This window comes from Euwallacea fornicatus, chromosome 9, assembly GCF_040115645.1.
Source record: "Euwallacea fornicatus isolate EFF26 chromosome 9, ASM4011564v1, whole genome shotgun sequence".
NCBI lineage: Eukaryota > Metazoa > Arthropoda > Insecta > Coleoptera > Curculionidae > Euwallacea > Euwallacea fornicatus.
The window spans coordinates 2751934-2769566 of NC_089549.1; the positions used below are offsets into that span (position 1 = coordinate 2751934).

The 17633-nt window shown below is 35.3% G+C and overlaps 4 protein-coding genes, 1 long non-coding RNA gene and 1 pseudogene across 5 annotated transcripts; 3 read left to right on the forward strand and 3 right to left on the reverse strand.

The window, feature by feature from the left end:
* Nucleotides 1-1679: 1679 nt before the first annotated feature.
* LOC136341140 (chitinase-like protein Idgf4) lies at nucleotides 1680-7309 on the forward strand. Its single transcript, XM_066285800.1, has 8 exons — nucleotides 1680-1835; nucleotides 5199-5458; nucleotides 5517-5649; nucleotides 5717-5887; nucleotides 5945-6113; nucleotides 6217-6470; nucleotides 6623-6733; nucleotides 7051-7309. Exons 1-8 carry the CDS (start codon nucleotides 1703-1705, stop codon nucleotides 7152-7154), a joined length of 1335 nt encoding a protein of 444 aa, XP_066141897.1. The 5' UTR covers nucleotides 1680-1702; the 3' UTR covers nucleotides 7155-7309.
* LOC136341150 (uncharacterized) lies at nucleotides 7057-7561 on the reverse strand. The gene is made up of 2 exons (XR_010732446.1): nucleotides 7473-7561; nucleotides 7057-7413 (listed from the first exon to the last, which is right to left on the reverse strand). It is a non-coding gene; the product is annotated as an uncharacterized lncRNA (long non-coding RNA).
* A 396-nt stretch (nucleotides 7562-7957) lies between these two features.
* Nucleotides 7958-11342, reverse strand: Rrp6 (exosome component Rrp6). The gene is made up of 9 exons (XM_066285780.1): nucleotides 11136-11342; nucleotides 10679-11080; nucleotides 10434-10624; nucleotides 10046-10376; nucleotides 9642-9989; nucleotides 9255-9403; nucleotides 9037-9199; nucleotides 8736-8975; nucleotides 7958-8684 (listed from the first exon to the last, which is right to left on the reverse strand). Exons 1-9 carry the CDS (start codon nucleotides 11214-11216, stop codon nucleotides 8556-8558), a joined length of 2034 nt encoding a protein of 677 aa, XP_066141877.1. The 5' UTR covers nucleotides 11217-11342; the 3' UTR covers nucleotides 7958-8555.
* Nucleotides 8110-8229, forward strand: LOC136341342 (5S ribosomal RNA; annotated as a pseudogene).
* A 618-nt stretch (nucleotides 11343-11960) lies between the features above and the next one.
* Nucleotides 11961-15918, forward strand: LOC136341130 (ATP-binding cassette sub-family F member 2). The gene is made up of 11 exons (XM_066285783.1): nucleotides 11961-12118; nucleotides 12327-12503; nucleotides 12564-12804; nucleotides 12896-13050; nucleotides 14007-14274; nucleotides 14405-14603; nucleotides 14657-14850; nucleotides 14931-15057; nucleotides 15112-15303; nucleotides 15363-15566; nucleotides 15637-15918. Exons 2-11 carry the CDS (start codon nucleotides 12350-12352, stop codon nucleotides 15772-15774), a joined length of 1872 nt encoding a protein of 623 aa, XP_066141880.1. The 5' UTR covers nucleotides 11961-12118; nucleotides 12327-12349; the 3' UTR covers nucleotides 15775-15918.
* A 233-nt stretch (nucleotides 15919-16151) lies between these two features.
* LOC136341148 (transmembrane protein 98-like) lies at nucleotides 16152-17542 on the reverse strand. Its single transcript, XM_066285811.1, has 3 exons — nucleotides 17180-17542; nucleotides 16683-17118; nucleotides 16152-16454 (listed from the first exon to the last, which is right to left on the reverse strand). Exons 1-3 carry the CDS (start codon nucleotides 17329-17331, stop codon nucleotides 16389-16391), a joined length of 654 nt encoding a protein of 217 aa, XP_066141908.1. The 5' UTR covers nucleotides 17332-17542; the 3' UTR covers nucleotides 16152-16388.
* Nucleotides 17543-17633: the final 91 nt, after the last annotated feature.

A 17633-nucleotide genomic window follows, 5' to 3' on the forward strand; every position in this document is an offset into this window, starting at 1 on the left:
ATGCATGTTTGTATATGGGAACACAAAAAACGATTAAATTTTCAACGATATTTATCAATGTATTTACGAGTTATTAGGAATTTTAGGGGTTTTTTTACTATCAAAATTACAATAAAACATCAACAATACTATTGCAAAATATCGTTTATTGGTGTACAGTGTGCTTAGAAAGTGCTTTTGGATTAATCAAATATGCCGAGACACAGAATAGAGCGAAATTTTCATTAGTTGACCGAATGTGAGAGAGGCTGAATAGTGAGTCTAGGAGAGGTTGGTCGGTCACTTAGGAAAATCGTCACTAAATTGAACCGTAGTGTAAACACTATGGTGAGATATTGTTCCAGAAAGAGCAAACAGGCAGAAGCAGAGGTAATGAACGATCTTGAAGAACTACAGAACGCCAAGATCGCCACCTTCGAATAACGGCCCTCAGAGATGGGTTGATGTGTACAAGAATATATAAGACACCGCGGAAGACCAATAAATTATTAATTTTTTTTTTGGTTTTTCACTATTAAATTTGTTGAATTTTAATTGAAGTATTTATTTTAGCGTAAGAAACATCCGTACTAAAAATTATTTAAGTGAAACCATTTTTACGGGGTGTTTTCTTTTTCATGTCACGCAGTATAAATCAACACGTAACTTCTTGTTAGGTCCTCCTTCAGTCCTAAAAGGTCGATTCTGAAATTCGCAACAGTTAGAGGAACAATACCAATTCCCGTGATTTCTTGCAGCTGTGAAAATTTTCAAATATTCCGAAATAACTCGAAAACGATAAATTTTGAAGTTAAGACAGTTTACATAAACAGATCTTGAAATTTTACCAGATATCAAAAAATGCCAAAAAATTAGGGGGTTCTATTTAAAATAAGACAGTTTATGCTACGTGTACCAGGACGGATCATGTGAGGGAGGGCAACGATGCCATTTTCGAATTGTGTTTCTAACACGAAGGGGGGCCCTATTTGAACAATTTTCCTAATGTTAAAAATAACGAAATCAAATAAGACGTAATTTTTTTTATTTTAGCGCTAAATATGCATCGAACCTTCAGTAGCCCCATTATCGCATCCACGTTGACGCTCTTCGACTAATATAAAAACAGTTTTTAAAAGTTAAAAAAACCGTGTTCATAAGAAATTCTGTCATAGAGGATATATGGGCTCCTTCTTGTCGCATTGTGATAAATATCTATCTTTTCTGATACTAAGGCCAAGAGTGTTATTTAATGCTTGCTCCGTATTTTGATTAACCAAGAAAGCCTTTACAGCCTATTCTCTAGTATCTTCGGTCATTCAGATGATATTAGTAGTCATTTCTGATTTGACTGGATTACAAGACTACCTCCCATACCTTTGGGTAATTACATAGTTGGTTATTGCAGTTTTTTGTTTTTTATTTCTTTATAATCTGAATGATATCTTTCTTCTTCCTTTGATCTTTCGCAAATATGTTTTTATTAATAACAAATTTATAATTACTAAATTGAAATGCATTTTCGAGGAAGTACATAGGCCCCATTAGGGGATAGGTTTCCACCAGCAAATCTGTTAGTGTATGGTCTACTTTAAAACTTAAACCACTGCCGGCCATCGGCTACCGGCGGTTTTACTGTAAACAAAGATTACTCCAATCCGAAAAAATATCCAACCATGGTCTTAGCAACAAACCTCCTCAGTAGTTCACAACCTGCAACAACATGGAAGCCTTAAAGCTTTCAGCAGTCTTCTTATTCACGTTGCTTTCCAGCACATTTGGTGCTGTTAGCCTCCATAACCCAAACAGTAAAATTGTTGTGTGCAACTACGAAACGAAATCGCATTTAAGAGAAGGTAAAGTAATAATACTTATTTTTGTACTAAGGGCGTAATTGGACTTTTACACCCGCAATTGAGTTATTGTCCGCGCTGTGCTAGGGCGACAATAACATGAGGGCGGAAAAGGGTTTTATTGTGGAGATGTGGTCAGTATTTTTTGATGCTTAGTCCTTAGGTCATAAATGTAGTTTAGGCCAGTTAATGAAGAATCCTCAAGCGTACAAAAAGCCGATTTGCCGTTTAAACCAGGCTAAAATAACAGTTAAGAGCGGTTTTTGTCCAAAATTTTGGAACTACTACGAGTCATCGTTCTTTCCGAATTCGTGGAAAATTGTGTTGTATAATTTGCTATTGTTTAATGTACTTGACTTCTCTGCTTTTTCGCTGATCTGGGATAAACTGGACCTCCAACAGTAGGTGCCAAATTATAAGAGAGAAGGTCTGCAAATAACTATCAAAATCTTATAAACTATGAAGATCTATTTTTAATTATCATTAATACGAGCCTCATGAGGGAGCGAGGTTGGGCGACGGTCCAGGGCGGCGAAATTTCAATGCGCCAGGCTTGCTGAGGCCGCCTCTGGATATCGTGTATCTACAATAACCCGTTCCAAATAAGAATTTTTTAAGTATGAACTAATGAGATAATTAGTGCTTTATTTATTTCTTAGTAATTTGACTTATCGCAAGGTTTAACACCAAATATATTTGTTAAACTCATTATCGGTCATTACTTGTTTTCTTATATTTGTTTATTATTGAAAACGAACTGTAAAAGTGTTATCATTTTTGTGGAAACGAGAATAATATCGGACTCATTTGGAATAAATTTATTGCCCCAGATTCGTTTTAGTTCATACATTATATAAACATGTGTACCTCATAGTTTCATAGGCAACATCCTAAGCAGAATACGGGGTCTACGTACTGATTAGGTCATCAAATTTTGTGAAAATGCTTAAAATTTATATTCGTTTGCAACAATCAACACACGCAAACGACTTCTAAATTCTTGATGGCCTCGTATCATATTTGCCGACCTCATATCTCTTTATTACCTTCATCGATCGCGGCCAGAATCACCATACATGTGCAAATTGAAACTTTTTGTATAATTTCTCAGCTATGTGTATGTGCCAATGAAGGTTAAAATTATTTATTGTTTCCCTAAACAGTAAATAAAAATAACTTCAAGAACGTACCTTTATTGCCGTCTTTTGCTGTTGGGTTGTTGCAGCGATGAAACTTCTTACCATTCTCATTTAAAGGAATATATCGTCCATTCTCGCTTTTCTGAGGGTTCAGGCAAAATAGCACTCGTCGACGTTTCGATGACAGAATTCAAAACTTGGGAAAAAATATTAAAAAAACGACAAATAACAAAATTAAAATGAATCAGCAGTTCAAGTCAGAACATAGGAATTGTGCGAATGGAAGAAGGACCGCATAAAGTTGGATACGCCTCCGCCAAAGACCAATGGAGTACGTTGATAAGTTAACGGTTGAAGTGGGCGGAGCCGGTCCAGATTAAAATTTGGAGCCGCACGGTATATGCTCTTTCCTTGATTTTACGCTTTTTTGAAATGTTGCGCAACTCCAACACTCCAACAATCACGAATTGTGAGTGAAGTGTTATTCCCAAAACCGGGTAGTAGAAAAAATGAACAAACAGCTTCAAGCGTGTAGAATATCCTTCCAACTAAGCAGGACCGGCCTTAGCAAGTCTGGTATGAGATCGTAAATCGCCGCCTCCCTGCCCCCAAGAAAAACCCCCGCCCAATCTCGTCCCTCTATAGGGCCAATACCACAACTCTGAACATTCCTTTCGTGAATAAGAATTGATTGGCTTTTCAACTTACCATTGACCTAATGAAAAATAATCGTATTACGGAACACGGAATGAAAAGGTGGAAAACGTCTCCAATGAGACCTCTCTAATCTTTTATTAAAGGCCGAATTCACAATCAATTTATTCTAAAAATATGCAAAAATTTATGTTATTGCGCAACACTTCCATTTACATACAATTACTGAGAAAACAAACAATACAAAATATTTCAATTAGCCAATTGCTGCCCGCCTCACGTTGATCTTGTTTAGCGACTAAAAAACACAATGATCTCATTTCTCATTGGCGGTCAAGGCCAATTTAGCAGACATGACTTTTAACTCGAGGTAACAAGAGAGAAATTGAAGAAACGTGGTTTTGAATTCGTTGTCCCAATAGAGCATTAAGATAAACATGTAAATTGCTTGAATGCCAATCAGGCCAAGTGAGTCCTCATAATCTTTAATATGACTACATTTTTTTAAGTGTGGCAAATTTCTCGTTCTCGAAGCACATGACGTCACAAAAATATATATTTGGATTCAGCTCCAAATATCTTGGCTCCAAGCTGACAAGAACGCACCAATTTGGAGCTAGATCCGAATATCTTCAAAAGAGAAGCTGGGGAAGTTAGATGGAAAATAGTTTTTTTACATTGAAAACATATTGAGGAATACGAATTTTATAATGGGTGATAAAAAAAGTTAAGCTGTTTTTACCACCGGCGTTAAGAAAGATGAGGGTGGCTCTACCACATAGTTACATAAATAAAATGTTGCTCACATAGGGTAGCTACAATAGACAGAAGTCTGAAACTAAACTTTTCTCTAACATTGTGCAGCTAAGGCAAGTCGGGTCAGATCGTCGTATTTTTAGCTGAGGAATTAGTGATGAAATTTTGCAAAAAGGATTTAGGAATGCCCCGAATTTTTCAAGGATAATTTCCAGGCCCACATACCACTCTTTCAAGCGAAGGAGTGCCAATACCCTGCAAGGGAACACCTTAAAAGTCCAAACAAAAACACAAAAAACTATCTACAGGATAAGCAAAAATTTATATAGAAGCTTTTTACAAAGTATTCTTCGACAAGAAAAATGCAAAAAGCTGGAACAAGGAAAAACGTAGTGGCTAACAAAGCATAAATAGGATTTAAAAACATTTTCAATTTTTTTTTATTGCAAAAAATTGATTAAAATTTAAGGGTTCGGCTAAATTTGCACTCCAGTGTAATTCCGAGACATTTTAAGTTTAAATAATCGACAATTTTGACTTTCTTGTGACTATTTCAAAAATCTTAAACCTTTTCTGAGTCTGAAGTAGCTACGGATTGAAAGTAAAATTCCCCAAAGAAACTCACCCGTACAAGATAGATAAGTTCAACACTCATAGGAACCTCATAAAGAAATTTACTAGAACTTTCCCGCTTCTGTGGTAGATACAACAAGAATAACCCCAAAGAAGCTTCACTTCTAACACGACTATTGTTATTTTTATTTCCAACATTTTCATGCAAATAGTCATGGCAACTCTATTTCTCATTGCCTGGTAGGTCAAGGCAAGTTCGAACTGTCCTTCCTCGATCCAGCGCTGCAGTACTGCACCCATTTGATATATGGATACGCAGCAATTAAAGAGGACACCCTGAAACTCGTTCCTCTCAACGAGCAATTCGACGTCTTAAAGGACAACTACAGACACGTGACTGATCTCAAGATCAGATATCCCAAACTTAAAGTTCTCCTTTCTGTGGGAGGTAATGAGGACGTGAGCGGAGAGGGCAGTGAGAAGAACTTGAAATATCGGCAAGTTGTAAGTTGTGTTTTATAGTTCAGGGCTAATTAAATATTATTGTGTGAATTGGTATTAGTTGGAATCGTCAACCCATCGATTGGCTTTCGTAAACTCAGCTCACACTCTAGTGACGGGATTTGGCTTTGATGGTATTGATTTGGCTTGGGAATTTCCGGAGACGAAACCAAAAAAAATTAAAAGTGGATTTGGTACGTTCTGAAGCCAATTATGGCTCCAATGTATTTTTTTGAGAACACCGTCTTGACCGATATTTAGGTAAGTTCTGGTCCTCCGTAAAGAAAACGTTCACTGGTGAAACCGTATTGGACGAAAACGCGCAGGAACACAGAGACCAATTTACAGCCCTTGTTAGAGAGCTGAAGAACACCTTTAAGCCTGATAACTTGCTGCTCTCCTTAACTGTATTGCCCAATGTCAACAATACTGGCAAGCCAATTCACCCTCAAATATGAAACCGCATAAGTTCACAGCTAAATTCTTTAGTCTACTACGACCCAAGGGCTTTAGCCCAGCAGGTGGACTTCGTCGCCCTCCATGCCTTCGACTTCTACACCCCTCAACGCAACCCTAAGCTTGCGGATTTCCCATCTCCTTTGTATGAACTGATCGACAGGAGGCCAGATGAAAATGCTGATGCATGGGTTAAGTACTGGTAAGAATTTTCCATTCCAACTTAGTAACCTCTTCCCTAGCGAGATGTAAATAGTTAGTGTGGAAATGCGTAAGTACATGATTTTCAATGTTTCAATTTTTAGGTTGAGTAACGGTTTTCCACCAAACAAACTAGTCCTTGGAATTCCCACCTATGGTAGAACTTGGAAATTGGAAGAAGATTCCAAAGTCGACGCGGTTCCTCCAGAGGGACTGGATGGTGCAGGTGCGGCAGGTCCACTTACCAAAGATGCCGGTATTTTAAGTTACCCTGAGATTTGTATACGGGTTCAAGGTGGTACTGCAAACGTTTCTCCTGCTGGATATAAGAAAATTCCAGATGCTACTAACAGACAAGGTAAGTAGGCTTTTGGCTAAAAAAAGGGACTCGAAAATGGCTGAAGGAACCTATCTGCTATCTCGGAAACAGTGGAATTATTCACAAATTATTTTATTTAACATAGCCAAAGAAATTATAAGATTTTAAACTTCTTTCACACTAATTTTTAGGCGTTTACACGTACAAACTACCCGACGAAGCCAAAAATGAAGAAGGTATCTGGATCGCCTATGAAGATCCGGTATCAGCAGCTACCAAAGCTACATATGTGAAAAATAAAGGTACTTACTTACGGAGCACTAATTCGAAGCACTAATAATTTTGGTATGGAAATCTCCAGGACCGTAAGAGTTACAAAGTCGGTTAACTTAGGAAAAATTGGGCAGGCCCCATGCAAGATATTCGTAAAAATTATCCCTCTTTTTCATTGAAAAGTTATTTTTGTAGAATTTGGCTTTTATTTTAAATTCACTTCAAAGAAAACTTTCTCGATGTTCACGTTGAAAAACCAAATCTCTGTATATATTTTCGTTTTTTCTATAAAAATTAAGTCCCTGTTAAATTGATCTGGATGGTCCTACATTTTATATTTATTTAGGTTTGGGTGGAATTGCCATTGACGATTTGACATTGGACGATTTCAGAGGAGTCTGCAGCTCTAATAAATTCGCCATATTGAAAGCCGCCGTCTCTGCGTTATAAACTTTGTGCACTTAGTTTAACTAAAAATGCTTAAACCCGCTGAAATGTGTGGCTCTTCGCAAACAACTCAAGTGCATGTCCTATTATTTGTTTCATGTTTTCAATTATTACGTATTTGCATTTTCAAATAAATGTATAAGGCATTGTTGTAATTACCTTACGCGTTTCTCTGATCCAATCAAGGACGTCTGAGAACCCAGTTTGATGTTCTGGCGACCAGTTGTTGATAAATGCGCCTTTTTGAATCTAACATAGCCCTCTAAAAAATAGAACAATCTGAAGCTTCATATTTCTTGGTATCAGTCAATACATACTCACGCGCTGAATTTCTTAGCTATCTCTTTGTGGATTTTGTCCAAATTGCCCTAATACTTTTAAAGGGTATACCCACTTTCAGGATTTAAAAATCTTTTGTTCCGAAATATGCACAAAACAGTCAAAAACAACAAACACAAAAGACACCCCTCGTACATAAATATTTTGCTTCATAAATAAATCGTTTTTAAAACTTAAGTCAAGACGATTTGATCCCTGAAAATAGGAAATAGATTGAGAATTAATTTATGAGGCGAGAAAATGAAAAACAGTTAAATATAAAGTACCAAATATCATCTAAACGATTTAGTTCTATGGCAAGGAGCTAAAAAATATTTCAAACACGCCACTTATAAGACCGGAGCAAAATATGGAGGACCATGCAAAGTATTTGAAGTCCTAGGAAATGATTGTTACGAAATTCTGCCTCTGAAGGATGAAAGGTAATACACGGTACTCTGCAGTGATTATCTACCGATACAGAGTGGTTATGACTTACTATTGTTTTTATTATTTTTGTAATTAACTTATAATAATTATTATACATTATTTATCTTAACTACATAAGATATAATTAATATTTAGTTATAAATTTATTTCGTTCAGTCTAACTTATTAATTCTTTAGTTCTGATTGTAATAGCAACTGCCATAGCCACGTTGGTCTACCGGTTCCCGTCTGATCACCGAAGTCAAGCGACGTCGGGCGTGGTTAGTACTTGGATGGGTGACCGCCTGGGAAATACCACGTGCAGTTGCACTTTTCCACCCCCCCCTGAAGTAATGCCTAGCGGCGGTTTCGGGGGGATCCAGGGTGAAGAGAGGAGGGTTTTAGTGGGTAGGCGTCCCACTTAGGGATGAATCCCCCCCACATAACCCGGTCGCCAGACCATCAGGCCGGGTACTACCTATGAAGGTTTCCCTCCTCTATAAAAAAAAAAAAAAATAAAAAAAAAATAAAAAAAAAAAATAAAAAAAAAAAAATATATATATAAAAAAAGTTCTGATTGTAATAACAATGTAGAAGCCGATAACAAAAGTTGGTGGCGGTATGATTCCTGCAACCCAAAATTCGTGAGTCATTCAGTTAAGAATTATGTATGAATTTCTCCTTGACTTTAATAAACGGACGTACTAGCTGATAACGCTCGAAAGGTCCCAAAAATTTTAAGTTATTTGTTAACTTTTGGTCTTTTCTCTCGGGGGAATTTACGCACTAAAATTCATCATTAATTAAACAAACTTCAAAAACAACAATATTGCAAACCTTAATATTTGTTTTGACGTTAAAAACTGAGCACGTGGACTCGTACTGTTCAATATCTAACTTGGTTGACAATATGCCTTGGATTATCTGCTGAGTGGTGGCGGTAATAAGAGTAGGTAGATCATCTCTATATTCTTCATTTCTGGTCATATCATGTGGACAATGCAACGGACTATCCATATTGATTTTCGTAATTATAGTCGTTGATCCTCTGGCTCTGTTATTTTCTTTTAATATCGGCTACAAATTAGTTTTCATTAGAAATTTAAAATATTGTTTGATGTGTATTTTTATAACTAACTTGCTCAAATGGTTTCTCTAAAGCTTTTAAAATAATTTTATGAATTTCCAGAAGATTTACTCTAACCAATGGAGGCACTGGGCTGCAACAGGCCAATATGCCCTGCATTTCTTTTGGCAATCTTTCAGCTATTTCCAGTAACATATTGTTTGGTAATACATAGCTGTAATTCACCAATGTTAAACTGAAGATTTCATCAAGCCTTATAAGAAACTTACCTAAAACTCTCATCTTCCACCCTGGCAATTTGATCTCTCCATTTGTAGATTTCTTTTAATGCAAATAATTGCCTATTGTCAAAGTTTCTACTGCACCTGTTATAAAACTCTAAATGGATGTTTTCATGCCATGTTGGTTTGAAATATCTCTAAAATGTTTCAATAAATATAGAAATATAAAGAACATAAAAAACGGATTTGGGTAAGTTTTTGTCATAGAATCCAGTGATATACTTTTTTTGGCATCATATTTAGCCCTATTTGATTATAATTATAATTTTTTTAATTCTACACATTTATAGCAATTTTATATTTAAATCAAATTTAAGTTTTTGGTGAACCTATCTGTAGATTGAATATTCCACACAAAGCTTTCTTATTACTTACCTTTTTACATAAATTTGTACTGTTATCTATAACAGCTTTAAGCAAGTTAGTTTCACCATGAGCTCTATCAATAAGCTCATTCCTCATGTTCTGATAAATATAAATTAAATAATGTGTATCTTCTCTAGCATAATTTTTCAATTCAACTGGCAAAGGCCTCATTCTCCAGTCAGCTAATTGAAACTGCTTATTTGGAATAAAATTACAAAATCTGTTCATCAAGAAAGCTAAAGACAAGCCTGAATATGCCAACTGCTTTGCAGCAAAGTATGTGTCAAACATATTAACTACATAGAGTGACAAATCCCTCTGAAGCCACACAATATCTGATTGTGCCCCATGAAATACCTAGAGTTACTTAAGAGGTTTAATAAAAATATTCCACTAAAACAAGAGAAAATCACCTTTACTATATCTGGCTTGGTAAAAACTTCATTTAAAATCCACAAGTCATTCCTCAATGCCAAAGTATCTATAAGGTAATCAGTATTCTGAGTGGAAATTTGCATAAGGCATGTTATTCCCATGAAGGACCTGTAGGAGTGATGTTCCAAGTCAACTGCAATTATTTTGTGTCGTCTTAGTTCCTCCAATAAATCAGGCAACTGAGAGGATTCATTTATTTCAATCAATGGGGTATCCTTTATCAGCTTTGGCTTGTTTAATTGTATTTTGGTCAATAATTCATCAGAAGGTGTATACCTATCTAATTCATACTCATATGGATGAGAATATCTAAATAAAAATATTAAATATGTAAAGTGGTTTCTTAGCAATGAAAACTTTACTTACTCCCTGCCTACATCAGTTTCTTCTAAAAATATAGCAAGAGGTTTTAATGAGTTGGGTTTATCTTTAATTTTTGGTTCCCAGGGATCATCATGACAATTATTGATTTCATCTGTAAAAAACTTTTGAGGTTTCACAATATTCTCTGCAGCCAAAAGCCGAATTGTCATTTCTTTAGTTTGCCGGGAGACAACCTAATTATTATAAATAAACGCCACAAAATCAACAAATTAATGTATGACACTTACAACAGTTGTGGATGATGATGAAACTGAAAGGTGAGCATTAGAATTTTTATTCCAAGATCCATTGATGCGAACTGGAGGTTGTATACTAACTGTCTGTGAAACTGGTTCACTGCCAACAGTTTTTTTAATACCATTCATTTCATCTATATTATTAGCCACTCGCTCAAGTATTATATCATTGGCATCAATAAGAATTTCATTTTTTTTGTCTATGTGCTGATTTCTCATGTTAGCACCAACTTCATTCTTTTTAAGAACAGACGTCATTCCATCCATCAGTCGCTGAGACTCTTCATTTAGAATCTTGGTAAAAGAATCAAAGGCCGAATAAAAGTTACGATCTCGTCCTGTTGGAAGTTGGTTAGCATATTTGGTGCCCTCCATTAAAAACTTGTAGCCATCCTAGGAAAAAAACTACATAGTTCTAAAGGAGATAAAATAGTTTATACACGTTTACCTTGGTAAAGTCTGCAATCGTTTTGTAGCCAGGAATAGGCTCATCAGGTGGTCCACTACGACTTCCTGATTTCTCAGTCATTCTTGTGTTCTAAATCTCAGTTTAAGGAATAATGTCTGTCTTGCTTGTCGACGAAAGGTATATTTACCTTATCACGAAGGGGACAAAAATATGGTTTGAACGGGAGAAAACAATCTAACCACACTTTACTGCACGCTATTGAATTTGACTTTAATTTGACATTTTACAGGGAAGTATGCGAATTTTGATAATTGATGAAAATTACAGAGTGCACTCAAAGCAACTGCGAACAAGGAACAGCACACCGAGATTTGCAATAAACTGCTCACTGAAAAAATTGTCCATCCTCAATTTTAATTCAAAACCTGCATATCTGAAACAAATGAGCAATTGCGATAGATATAAGGATATGCCCCAATGCGAGGTTTTTTTCATGAGCATCAGTTATAAAAATTGACATTGGTTAAGATCTTAATGGTAATTAGGAAGACTTTTGTGAATTAAAATGTTATTTTATTATCTTTACTATAGAAGAATATGGATGTGTATTGTTGACATCTCTATATTACAAAACATGTGGTTTCATGATGTAGCTTCATATTTCTGAAGTTACTTCAATTGCCGATCAGTGTACTGAAAGTACGCTATTTTTTAGTTTAAAACCCATACACCAGTACTTGTTACTGACAATTCTCAGTGCAAGGATTCATCTCAAATTACCAACATCTGAAAAAGAAAGTAACTAGAAATTGATTGTTCATTGACGTTTTAGTCTTAAAAATTTCGAAACAAAACCAAATACCCTAGTGCGATTGACTCATTCCTTTGAGTTTTGGTCGGTTTCCAGAAAACGTTTCAAATTCCATAATCTCGTTTCTTTACTTAAATTTCTTTTATTTTAACTGCTAATAGCTTAATTTCGTCTGCATATCTCTAAAAAACCCGAACATCATATAATTTAGGTAAGTTTCCTTCACGATCCTATTGAAATTAATTTTGTTTTTAATTTGTGGTTATGAGTATAATTAATCATACCTACCAAGATTTCCTGGAAAATTTCCTAAACAGGAGTCAAAAAACCCAAGTGAAAGTATCTACGGGTTTACGCTCCAAAGAACTTGTCTTCAATCTTGATGTTAGCTAGTTGTTATTAAATTCCTTGTATAATAGGTTGCAAACCCAATTTACTCAATATGCCTTCTGACGCTAAGAAACGTGAACAGCAGCGCAAAAAGGATGCTGCAAAAGCCAGACAAGGTGCGAAAAAGCCGCAAAAACGCGAAGATCAGAATGAAAAGCAAAACACCAATGGTACTCAAAATGGGTTCACTGAACTTAGTGCAGAGGGTAAGGGACTGTTCCCCATTGAAACCTTATTAGCCAATTGGGAGTGTTAAAAATTTTTAGAAGCTCTATGTGCAAAACTGGAAGCCGACGCGAGACTAAATGCAGAGGCCCGGTCATGTACGGGTTCTCTTGCAGTCCATCCAAAATCAAGGGACATTAAAATTGAGAATTTCTCAATTACTTTTCATGGCTCTGAAATGCTGCAAGATGCTTTGCTGGAATTGAATTGTGGACGGCGCTATGGGCTCATTGGGCTCAATGGGTGTGGGAAATCTACCCTTTTGGCTGTGCTTGGAAACAGGTAAGCATCAATCTTTAAAGCTCAACATTAGAAGTTTGTGCTTGTACAAAATCATATTTGTGTTACTAATCTGTCTTTTTAAATTTTTTAGAGAAGTTCCAATTCCAGAACACATTGATATTTTCCATCTAACTAGAGAAATGCCAGCCTCTGACAAGAGTGCTTTGCAGTGTGTGATGGAAGTTGATGCAGAAAGAACCCGACTGGAGAAACTTGCTGAAACTTTAGTTGCTTGTGAGGATGATGGTAAGTGTTTAAAGATGATTGATAATATGAAAGATTAGTGGGAACAATAAAAAATAAAGTGATAAAAGATTTTATGTTATGGTTCTATGTGTGGAAAAAAACAAATATTTCTATTTATTTAAAGGCAAGTTGTAATAACATTTGTGAATGGTCCTTGAATGGGAAAAAAACTGAAACAACTTCTAACTGAAGGCATACATATTTACCTTCTTTGAATTGTTCTGCTTTTGTGTGAGTTTTTGGCAAATCTATGTCGAAACTGGACTAATATTATTTAAGAAATTATGCAGCTGTTGAATATTTATATTTGGAGTAATCATCAAAGACAAAGGATTTGTAATTGGCACACACAGTTCCTTACAACCTTTCCTGTAGAAGTAAATATTTGTAAATTGTAGTTGTATTTGAATATAAACAAGCATAATTACATATATTATGTATGTGTGTAAAACTTAAAAAGGAACAATTAAATTGAATTAGACATTACTTTTACATTTGCACAATAACTGTTTTTGCATGCCTAGTACTTTATTATAGGAAGATTGCACAGCACTGTAAAAAGTTTAAGGATAATCCCCAAAAAGGTCAAAAATTCAAGTATTGATATATTCAAATAAGCCTCAACTGATACATCGGATCGCTACCTATTTCTTTTTTAATTAGAGTACTGATTCCTGAGATATTTAGCTTTGATGAAAAAACTAAAGATCATAAACTTATATCACCCTCCCTATGAAATTGGTTTAGGTTGATACTCATAAGATGACTGCATATGTAAAATCATGAACTCAAGACTAGGTTATGCAACAAGTGCAAATAATATTTTTTTGTTAAAACTACATAAAACAGTTGATGACTAAAATATTGCATACAGCAAAATCGACACTGTCGATTTTTTATATTTCTGTGTAATCACTAAAAAATATTAGTCAAAGGAAGCCACAACTCATTTTTAGAATCTCAAGAGCAATTAATGGACATCTATGATCGTCTGGAAGAAATCTCGGCAGACACTGCAGAAGCCAGGGCCGCAAATATTCTTCACGGTCTAGGGTTTTCTAAAGAAATGCAGCAGAAAAAGACAAAAGATTTCAGCGGAGGTTGGAGAATGCGTATTGCTTTAGCCAGGGCTTTGTATGTAAAGCCTCATTTATTGTTACTGGACGAACCGACAAATCACTTGGATTTGGACGCTTGTGTATGGTTAGAGGAAGAATTAAAACAGTAAGTGTGTATCCCAATGGTTTCACACATCAATTTTTTAAGCCAATTTTCAATGCCACTATAATATTTTTAATTTTCATATATTATTGTTGAAACTCTTTAAATAGTAAAAAATAACACGTAATTTCAGTTATAAACGGATATTGGTTTTGATATCCCATTCGCAGGATTTCTTGAATGGTGTTTGCACAAACATTATTCACATGAATAAGAAACGATTAAAGTATTATACTGGCAATTACGACGCATTTGTCAGGACTCGTATGGAATTGTTAGAAAATCAAATGAAGCAATACAACTGGGAGCAGGATCAAATCAATCATATGAAAGTAAAAGCTATTGGTCAAGATATTGCGTAGAAACTATATAATTTTTCCTCCAGAATTACATTGCTCGTTTTGGTCACGGTTCAGCGAAATTGGCCAGACAAGCTCAATCCAAAGAAAAAACTTTAGCGAAAATGGTAGCTCAAGGACTCACGGAGAAAGTGGTCAGCGATAAGATTGTGACGTTTTATTTTCCTAGTTGCGGCACTATTCCACCGCCTGTTATTATGGTACAAAACGTTAGCTTTAGGTATGTATAATTATATATTTGTAAAAAAAGCCATTTTATAATTTTGTACTTGTATAAATGTATCTTTGATAACTTCGCAGGTATAACGAAAATACGCCTTACATCTATAAGAATCTAGAGTTTGGAATTGATTTAGATACACGATTGGCCTTGGTAGGGCCTAACGGTGCTGGAAAAAGTACCCTGTTGAAATTACTTTATGGAGATGTGAGTCAGTGTCCATATGGAAGATAAATAAATGCACACTTCACTAAATTTCAGCTTCATCCAACTGAGGGAATGATTAGAAAAAATTCTCACTTGCGCATCGCCAGGTATCATCAACACTTACATGAGTTATTAGACCTGGACTTATCGCCTTTGGAGTACATGATGAAGTGCTTCCCCGACGTTAAAGAAAAAGAGGAAATGAGGAAGATCATTGGTCGATACGGGCTAACGGGAAGACAGCAAGTAAATTCTTAGATATTCGAGGAATGTCGGTTTTTCTAAATAAGATCATTTTAAATTAGGTTTGCCCCATTCGTCAACTCTCTGACGGTCAACGTTGCCGAGTGGTATTTGCATGGCTCGCCTGGCAGGCCCCCCATCTGTTGTTGCTGGATGAACCGACCAATCACTTGGACATGGAAACTATTGATGCTTTGGCCGAAGCGGTCAATGATTTTGAAGGCGGACTAGTGCTTGTTAGTCACGATTTCAGGCTCATTAGTCAGGTGAAAAGATCTGCATTTGATTACTGAGTTCGTTATTTCTTAAGTGTGTTTGGTTTGATTCTTTTTATAGGTCGCAGAGGAAATTTGGGTATGCGAAAACGGTACGGTAACCAAGTGGAAAGGTGACATTTTGACCTATAAAGAACATCTGAAAAACAAGATGCTTAAGGATAGTGAGAAGAGCGCCAAACAACAAAAAAAACCTTAGTTCAATTTAGCAGATGAGTCTCTTCTCTAGATCAAAAGTATTTGTGCACCATTTAAGGAAACCTGTCTCGCATTGCATACTCTTAACATTCTCGATTTAAAAGAGCTTTTAATGAATAAAATGGTGTTCCTTATTTTGGATAAAGTGCTTTATTGTTTACTTAGCGTATTGATCATCAACAAGATAAAAGCGGACGGCAGATAGGAATATAAATTTAAGTCCCAAATATAGCTGTACAAAGGGTGGAACACGTAAAAAAATTATCTACATGATGCTGAAACTATGATTATTGATTATTTTTATTCAAAAACTCTTGATAAAAATTTCACCCAAATTTTGCTTTCTTTATCTTTTGGCTTGAAAAGAATTAACAGAACTTTAATTTCAATTAAAAATTTTATTTCAAAAAATATAATACACATATATTTCCAACTCGTCAACTAAATAACATATTTATAAAATGTTGCTGAATGTATTAAAAGAGATATTCCTTCATATAAACATTGTTTTGAGCATTAAAAATTTTTATACAAAATAGACAACAAATTTTTAAAGAGCCAGTTATAAATTTTCACATTATAGCTGTTTTTCAATTAATGTATTGCATTGGCCTCTTAAACTCCATTCGTCATAAGTGGAAACTTAAGATCTTCTTCAAAGAGTGAGGCTTCTTTCAAGAACTAAAAAAAAGATGAAATCACAAATCAGTACCTTTATTTGGGTTAATATGATAAAATTATTTTCATAATGTTGTCAGTTATTAGTTGCAAATGCCTGCAGTTTATTCTCTAAAAGTTTAAATGTTTAGATTGAAGTTACATTGTGCTTAAATAACAGGATTCTCTTTATTAATGTTTTAGCATAGTTAACTGTTGTGTATGTAAGTAGTTGAGATCAAATCAAATTACCATGACATGTCCATCCATCTCTCTTAGAAGTTTATCAATATATTGCAGTCCAGCTTTCTCTTTTTGTCCACACTCGTATTTTGCAATCAGAGCCAAATGTGTGACTGCTAATGTGAGAGCAGCTGCTCTGGCTTCCAACAACCTGGGATCCAATGGTGGGTACATACTTCTCACCATATCATCAACTCTACTTGAGATTCTCTTTGCACTCTCCACAATTTGCCCAAAATTGCCAGATACTGGAGTGGAATTTAAAGCCAGTGTGGTCAAATGCTCTGTTAGATATCTGCAAGTTTTCAATATTGCCAAGCAGTGAGGTATAAGGCCTGTGGCATCATCAATCCATTGTTCATCTGTTAATATTGTGTCAAAGTTGAGATTTACTTCTCCTAGTTCTAATTCTGGACGATCAGGCTCAATTAGTTGTTTCTCAGGTCTGAAATATATTAACGCTTTTGGAATTCTTTCAAAAAAGATTTTGTGAAAGCTGTTCATACCTAGACTCATGATGGAGGTCTAGAAAATTTGCTTTATAAAATAGTCTTTGCCTGCGACAAATCACAATCAAGATGACAAATGCGCTAACAAAAATAGCGGAGAGTACTCCAAAGGCTATAGCTGCTACCATTTCCGCGTACTCGGGAGACATTTTGGTGCAACGTTAGTTAAATGTTATTAAAGCACCATATGCCTAATTGCACTAGTCTGCAGTAGGAGCATAAAATTGTTAAATGATTAATAACATTCTTTAGTAGGTTGCTTAAAGATTAATATTTAGGTCACTAATTCAATGTATAACATCATTTTGTTGATCAGGAACAAGAAGCGACTAAAAGTTAGAAGAAATTAATGGATATTTTTTTTTATAATTAACCAAAAACACATAAAAACAAACACTTTGTATAAAACCTGTCACTGTCAAAACGATGCAAAACACACTGCATAGAACTA